Below are 7,657 nucleotides of genomic sequence, written 5' to 3'. Positions count from 1 at the left end.
GGGGGGTGTGTACACGTGATCAAGCCGTCCACGTGGCGTGGGACACTCGGTACCCCCGTTACCCCCGTTACCCCCGGTACACCCGGTATCCCCGGTACCTCCGGTATCCCCGGTACCCCCTGTATCCCGGTACCCCCGGTACACCCGTATCTCCGGTACCCCCGGTATCCCCGGTACCCCCGCTACCCCCGGTATCCCCGGTACCCCGGTATCCCCGGTACCCCCGGTCCTTCCCCCCCCTCCTCCCCAGCTCAGCACCAGCCGCACGCCCCAGGGCAGCCTAGCACGTTTATTACCGGACGGGCACACGGAGCGGCCGTGCCAGCCCCGGCGCTGGCTGCCCCGGCACAGCCAGGGCTTGGCACAGAAGCAGCGGTGGGGCAGGCGGAGGATGAGGGTAACGGGCGATGGGGGGTGCCCCACGGCAGGACCTATCCCCACTGTAACCATTGCAGCGTCCTGCCGGGGCGGGGATGTGAGGGGACCGGGGAGCAGCAGGCAGTGTTGTGTCACTGTGCCTCGCCTCCCCCTGGTCCATAAGGTATATAAATATAGAGGTTGTACGTGTATGTCCTATGTATATATGTACATCCGGATGGCCGCCAGTGGGGTCTGCACCCCTCACTTGTGCCAGTCGCTGTAGAGGGAGCGAGCCTTGGCACGGCGCGGTGCAGCGTTGAGGACGGCCACGCTGCGGCGGCTGGAGCAGATGACATCGGTGACGAAGCCAGCACAGTCACTGCAGACATCGCGTAGGACTGAGCCCTGGGCATAGATATGGGGGAACTCCTCTTCCACCCGGCGCCAGCAGGTGCCAGAGAGGGAGCTGTGGAATAGGGCACAGGGTCAGCCACGGCCCGAGGAGGAGGAGGACAGGGGAGGAAGGCTTAGGGCTGCGGGACTCACTGGAAGGTCTCTCTCCGCCGCAGGGGCAAGGCTTTGGCCAGCAGAGAGCCTGGGAGGCTCTCGAAGCCCAGCGCGTAGACGGGGATGTGAGCCAGCTTCTTGGAGGGCATCTTCATCTGTGGGGTGTGTGGGGTCAGGGTGGGATGGGGATGGGGATGGGGTTGGGGCAGGACAGGGAAGTGTTGGCATCCTTACCTTCAGACTGCAGGAGCTGCAGACAGACCTGGGGACACAGAAAGGCTGGTGAGTGGGGCTGTCACAAGCACCCTCCCAGCACCCTCCCAGTCTCATGGCATGGTGTGTGCTTACCGCTTGCAGAAGAGGCATGCTGCAGGCCAGGAGAAGAGGGGGAACTTGGTCCTACAGCAGCAGCAGACCTGTGGCCAAAGCAGGGTGAGAGCCAGGGGCCGGGCGGGCAGCACTCAGCCCCTCCAGCCCCAGGTCCCACCTTCCCCTTCCGCAGGCTGCTGTACAGCTCCTTGCTCTGCAGGAACTTCTCCATCTCAGCCTTGACCAGCACCCTGCGCACGTTGATCATCTCCTCCACGGTGAGGGCCAGGCTCTCCACGGGGTGGCTGAACTCCTGTGGGTGAGGGGGAATGTCAGCCTGGTCTGCTGCAAGGCTATGGCACAGGACATGGCCTGGAGCATCCCTGTGCCATGGGCAGAGCATCCCAGCATAGACACAGGTCACAGTGTGCTTCTAGATCCAGACCCCATGCAGATCCCGTGAGCCACCCTGTACCTTCATGCTGGGCCCATAGTCATGCTCACACAGTGTCCCAGCCCCACACCAGCACTCACCAGCCAGAGGTGCTTGGAGCTGGTGCTTGGAGCAGTACTGGATCCATCCTCTGGCCTCTCCTCCACGGCACCAAGGGAAGTCCGGGGTGGTGCTGAGCTGTCCGGCAGCGGGTGGCAGCTAGCAGGGACAGAGCCTGTGGGGAGAGATGGGGACATCATGGCACGGCCATGCTGCCCAGTGCCACCTCTGCCACAGGGCACCCATGGCCACCCTGGGGCTGAGGCTGGTGTGGGGCTGGGGGATACCTGAGCGGGGCCGGGGTTCAGGCTGCAGCGGCTCTGGTTCTCGGGGTGCAGCCTGGCCAACCCCCATCTGGCTCTGCAGCTGTGCCAGGTCGTGCTCAGAGAAGGAGCGGTCCCGTTTCAGTGGTACCTCTGTGGCCGGAGAGTCCTCCTCCTGCAAGGCCATGGTCACCACATCACCCTGGGGAACCCCTTGGAACCTCCTGTGTTCCCCCAACCTCCATCCCTTTCTTGCCTCGGAGATGTTCATCTCCTCCATCTCGGCCAGGGTGGGTGCCTTGAGCAGGACACGGGGCCGTGGGCACACCGGTGTGGCACTCGCTGGGCACCGGGACAGCTCGAGGCAGGAGCTGGAGGCCAGGCGGCCTGAGCAGGCATGAGGGATGCAGGGAAGAGAGCTGTAGCCTATGATGGGAATGGGGCTCAGTCACAGAAGAACAGGGACCTGAGCTGGTGATGGGCACATCACTGGCAGCCCAACACGGCAGGGAGAGGGTTCTGGCACCTTTCTGTCCACGGTATGGCATCTCCACAGGCCGAAGCTTCCTCTCCTGCCTGATCTCCTCCAGGATCTTCTCGTGGAGTGTCCTCTGCTTCTGGGGCAGTGGTCGCAGCCGACGCTCTGATGCCTGTTGGACACACAGAACAGTGGCTGCAGCTGGGGCACTGACCCACACGCAGGGTGAGGATGGCACCCATGGGACCCACCAACACCAGGCCAGGCACTGCCATGCCACAGAGGTGTCCTGGTGTTGGCACTCACCTGCTTTAGTGGGGGCCGGGAGCGGATGAAGTCGAGGATGAGCTCATGGGCATCCTTCTTCACCCGGGGAGGGATGTCTCCATCCACCTGAGAAAGGGAAGAGGGGCCATGGGCAGTGTCAGTGCCAAGGCCAGCACAGTGACAGGACAGGGAGCTGACACAGGCCAGCCTGGCCGCACTTACCATGACCTTGCGGAGCTTGTAGTTGCGGGCACGGATGTCCTGCATGAGCATCTCAAAGGGGGTGAGCTGGTACTCGGTGGGCAGGGGGTTGAACTGCTTCTCCTGCACCTTCTTCAGCTTCACACCATGCCGCAGCTCCCGCATCAGCTGCACCCACAGCCGGGCCTGGGGGGGTTGGACACGGTGTAAGCCCCAGTACAGCCCTGGCACAGCCCCGGTGCCCAGCCACGCCACCATACCCAGTCGGTGTTGCGCAGGCTGCCCAGCTCTGCCACTGGCCGCTCCTCTGCTTCCTCATCCTCCTTCAGCTTCTGCAGCATCTGCCACCACACAAGACATCATTACCTGCCCTGGTGGCACCGAGGGTGCAGCCAGGACTGTGTCACAGGGCCACAGCACTCCTGTGCACCCCAAAGCACCACAATCCCCACTACAAGCCAGCCCTGCCAGCACCCATCATGCCAGGTTGGAGCTGGCAGTGTCACAGCACATTGCCCTGGGAAGGGGTGTACTGCCAAATGCCAGCACTGGCAGCCCTGGTCAGGGTGGGCAAAGGGCTGTGCTGCACTCACCCCAGTGATTTGGGCCCATGGGTGGTTTCCTGGCCAGGCAATGGGCACCCACACTCACCTCCTTGGCATCGCGGATCTTGGCAAGGAAGGCTTTCAGCTCCACGGTCTCGGCAAAGAGAGCACGGCAGACAGCCTGGTAGTGAGCCTGTGCCTCACCAGGGTCTGCCAGGCGCATGGCACAGCACCGCATGGCCTGCCCGAAGGTGCGCACGGCACGGAGCGGCCCCTCGCCCCCCTCCTCCTCCTCCTCCTGCCCCCCATAGCCCTCGTCGGCAGTGCCACAGCCGCTGTCCTCAGAGTCGCTGTTGGTCATCAGGTCGATGAGCTGCTCCAGCCGTGGGCTCAGCTCACGCTCCTCGTTCTCGTCCAGCCCCCAGTCCAGTGCACGGTAGATGGCAAAGCCCAATGACTGCACCATCTGAGGGGAGACAGCACCGGCTGCACCGTGGGGAGCCCCCCAGCACGCATGGCTGGCACCAGCTGCCTCCATAGCCATTGGTGCTGGGTATCGTCCCCCCCCTGCACCCCAGGTCCAGACCCACATACCTGGGCTTCAGCAGAGGGTGTAAGCAGCGGGGGCAGCTCTGTGGGAGGAAGACAGTCACTGCTGGCACCTGCAGCCCCATCAGCATTACCTCCTGTCCCACACCCCAGGGATGCTGCACCCACCCAGCCCCAGCCATGGGGTACCATGGGAGTACCCTGAGTGGGTCCCAGCCCCATCAACTGCTGCCCAAACTGGGGCACGCATCCCCAGTCTGTCCCATCCTGACCTGGTCTCAGCACACAGCTCCATAGGACAATGGGGACCTGTGTGCTGAGTCCAAACAGGCAGCAGCCACTCGGCCCTGCTGCTTCTGGCTGTAGCCAGGAGGCACATGGTGGGGCAGAGTCACCCCATTACCCCCCACTCCTTGGGCTGGAGGAGCTGAGAGCTATGCACTCACGTGGAAATGACCCCTGCACCCCTCTGGGCTGTGGGCACCACCAGGCAGGGATGCAGATCCCTGTGCCCGGTGTGGGATGCAGTGCTGGTTGTGCCCAATAAACAACGCTGCTCTCCACTGCAGAGCCAGCAGCGCTGGAGCATCACACACAGACACACAGCGCTCTGTGCCCACACACGCACAAGCCCAGCCTGTGGGCAGCCCACAGCCTCCCAGCAGCCGTGGCCATGGGATGAGGAGCAGGACTGGTGCTTGCAGCACCCCCGAGGTCTGTGCCCCAGGGCCCTGGCTCTGCTTTCCCAACAGCAGCAGCAGCAGAGCCGCTTCCCCGGCCCAGGGGATCGATGGCCATTAGCTCTCCATTTAGCTGATCAATGCGGCAGCAAGCGGCAGCTGTGAGGATGTGCCTGCCGGGTGCCAGCCAGGATGCTGCTTGCGAAGGGCTGTGTGAGCAGTGTAGACACAGGGTCTAGCCCCACCATGGGGCACACATGAGCCTAACATCACCCCTGAACCCCATTGCCGTGCCTGGCTCCTGCTGCTGGGGCAATGCTGAGATGTTCTGCCCTGGCTGAGGGAGGATGTGGCAGCACATCCCCTTGGACACCGGTATCTGGACCCAGAGCCTGTCTGGAGCCCCTTCCTGCTGGCCATGGCTCAGCAAACAGCTGCCTGGGCAGGGGGTTCCTATGGGATGGGCAATTGGCTGAGCTCAGGCAGGTGCTGCTGCCTTACCCAGGTCACATCCAGCCCTGTGCTCAGGTGGAGGTGCTGACCCATGGGCCAGGCTAGTGCCACCACAAGCAGCAGTACTGGGAGGCATCTGGAGACCTTCCAGCTCTGGGCTTTGCCGTGAGGGGTCCACACTGGTTTCTAGGGAGATGGCTCTGGCTGCCATGGGAGGAACTTGGGAGCATGGGGTGGCACAGTGGCCCTGGCATGTGGCCGTGGTGGCTCAGAGAGCCATGTGCAACTGGTGGAGCTGGTGTGACCACACCGTGCCCAGCCACCACAGGCACATGCCATACCTGTGCGTGGCCTTGCCCTGGGCATGGAGCTGCCCCACACACCCAGGCCCTATGGACTGCCCCTGCCCCACTCCCCATCTCCCAGCTCCACGCTCATCTTCCTGCCTCCAGGAGCATCCCCTGCCCGGCCATGGGCAAGGACACTCAGTGAGACCACAGCATCCCTGTCTGTCCATGAGCCCCAGGAGCCCCGCAGCATCCTGCAGCCCTGAGCACCGGACCCGTCACCGGGCACAACGGCCTCCCCCGGGGTGAGGCGCCTGAAGCCGTGTGCCGAGCTCTGTCATTAGGCACAGGGGCAGCCGGCATCGCTGCTGGCAGCCGGCCGAGCTCCATTACAGCCTGTAACCACCACAGCCCTGCCCAGCAGCACCAACCGCCGCAGAGGGCACGGCTGTGGGTCCGAAGGTCAGGGACGGTGCTGGTGCTGCCCCACGGTGCTGCTCTCGGGTCGCTGGGGGAGGGAGAGGGCCGGGTGGGAGCCCCATGGTGACACATTGAGCTGAGGACCGGCTCCCCTGCGGGCTCTGAGAGCTCAGGCCAGCGCGGTGGGTGTGCTGTGTATAGGTGTGTGTATAGGTGTGTGTATAGGTGTGTATATAGGTGTGTGTATAGGTGTGTGTATAGGTGTGTGTGTGTGTGTCCCCATGTCTGTCCTTGCCGTGTGTCCTGCAGCCCCACGATGCGTCTGGCCCGGTGAGCCCCGCACCCATGGGCACCCTGTGCACCCCACGGCCCGGCTCCTGCCTCACCGGATCACCCAGACGGGCCCTGCCGGTGCCGGTGCTGGTGCCGGTGACACCACCGAGTCACCGGACACCACCCGCACCGATACCCGCAGTGCCAGCGCCGGTGCAGATGCCGGTCCCCCTTGCCAGACTGGAGCTGGGGCTTCACCCCCGTCCCTGCCAGTGCTGCCTTCCTGTTCCCCGGTGCCTCCCAGTCTCTCCGGTGCCGCACCGCCGCAGCCGGTGCCCAGACACGCACCGGTTCCCTGTTGCCGGTACCGGTCCTACCCCCCGGTACCGCTCCCTGCCGCGGCGCGGAGCCGCTGTGGGTGTCCCCCCTTGCCGCCGACATCCCGGTTCTTCCCGGGGTGGCGGCACGGTGCAGCTCCCCCTGCCGGTGCCGGTAAGCCCCGGTAGCCCCGGTAAGCCCCGGTATGTCTCGGTAAGCCCCGGTAGCCCCGGTAAGCCCCGGTAACCCCGGTAGCTCCGGTAAGCCCGGGTGAGCCCCGGTAAGTCTCGGTAACCCCGGTAAGCCCAGTAAGCCCCGGTAAGCCCCGGTGAGCCCCGGTCAGCCCCGGTAACCCCCGGTAGCCCCGGTGAGTACCGGTAAGTCCCGGTAAGCCCCGGTAAACCCCGGTAACCCCGGTAAGCTCCGGTAAGCTCCAGTAGCCCCGGCAGCTCCCGGTAGCCCCGGTAAGCCCCGGTAGCCCCGGTACCCCCGGTAGCTCCCGGTAGCCCCGGTACCGCCGGTAACCCCGGTAGCCCCGGTGAGCCCCGGTAACCCCGGTAACCCCCGTAGCCCCGGTAACCCCCGGTAAGTCCCGGTAACTCCGGTACCCCCGGTAGCCCCACCCGCTCTGCGGCGCTCTCTGTGCTCACCGTGCTGCGGCGCGGGCAGGAGCACGGAGCCGTCTCCCTGCAGGCGGATGTCCGCGGTGCGGAGCGGAGCGGCGGGGGCCGCGGCGGCGGCGGCACGGCAGCTCTGGAAGCACAGCGCCCAGGCCTGCTCCTCGTTCAGCGGCTGCTCGTAGCACTTCAGCACCTCCTCCAGGGACAGCTCCCGGGGCGCCCCGCCGCCCGCACGGGCCATGGCCCCATCCCTCCGCCGCCGCCGCCGCTGCTGCCGCCGCCGCCGCACGGGCGGGCGGGGCACCGGGAGGGGCGGGGGGGGGGTGCGGCAGAGCGGAGAGGTTGGCGGCGGAGAGGACCCGCCCACAACGGCGGAGGAACGGCCCCGCCTGCGGCACCGCCCGACGAACAGCGCGGAGCACCGGGAGGGGCGCGGCCGCTCGGGGAGAAACCGTGCGGGGCGGTACAGCTCGGTACGGGTCGGTACTGCACAGTGCGGGTCGGTGTGGGTCGGTACAGCACAGTGCGGGTTGGTACAGCACAGTGCAGGTCGGTACAGCATGGTGCGGGTTGGTGTGGGTCGGTACAGCTCGGTACGGGTCAGTACAGCACAGTGCGGATTGGTGCAGCATGG

At 65.6% G+C, this 7,657-nt stretch overlaps 1 protein-coding gene across 1 annotated transcript; it reads right to left on the bottom strand.

Moving 5' to 3' along the window:
- Nucleotides 1–269: 269 nt before the first annotated feature.
- SPIRE2 (spire type actin nucleation factor 2) lies at nt 270–7,299 on the bottom strand. Its single transcript, XM_034073135.1, has 15 exons — nt 7,054–7,299; nt 4,018–4,055; nt 3,530–3,889; nt 3,139–3,219; nt 2,900–3,064; nt 2,717–2,803; nt 2,459–2,582; nt 2,189–2,358; nt 1,957–2,107; nt 1,711–1,844; nt 1,355–1,489; nt 1,216–1,283; nt 1,102–1,129; nt 907–1,022; nt 270–826 (listed from the first exon to the last, which is right to left on the bottom strand). Exons 1-15 carry the CDS (start codon nt 7,262–7,264, stop codon nt 622–624), a joined length of 2,073 nt encoding a protein of 690 aa, XP_033929026.1. The 5' UTR covers nt 7,265–7,299; the 3' UTR covers nt 270–621.
- Between the last annotated feature and the right edge of the window lie 358 nt (nt 7,300–7,657).

Source organism: Melopsittacus undulatus, chromosome Z (assembly GCF_012275295.1).
Source record: "Melopsittacus undulatus isolate bMelUnd1 chromosome Z, bMelUnd1.mat.Z, whole genome shotgun sequence".
Classification (NCBI taxonomy): Eukaryota; Metazoa; Chordata; class Aves; order Psittaciformes; family Psittaculidae; genus Melopsittacus; species Melopsittacus undulatus.
The sequence above is the reverse complement of the archived record's forward strand: the minus strand, read 5'-3'. Positions and strand labels throughout refer to the sequence as shown.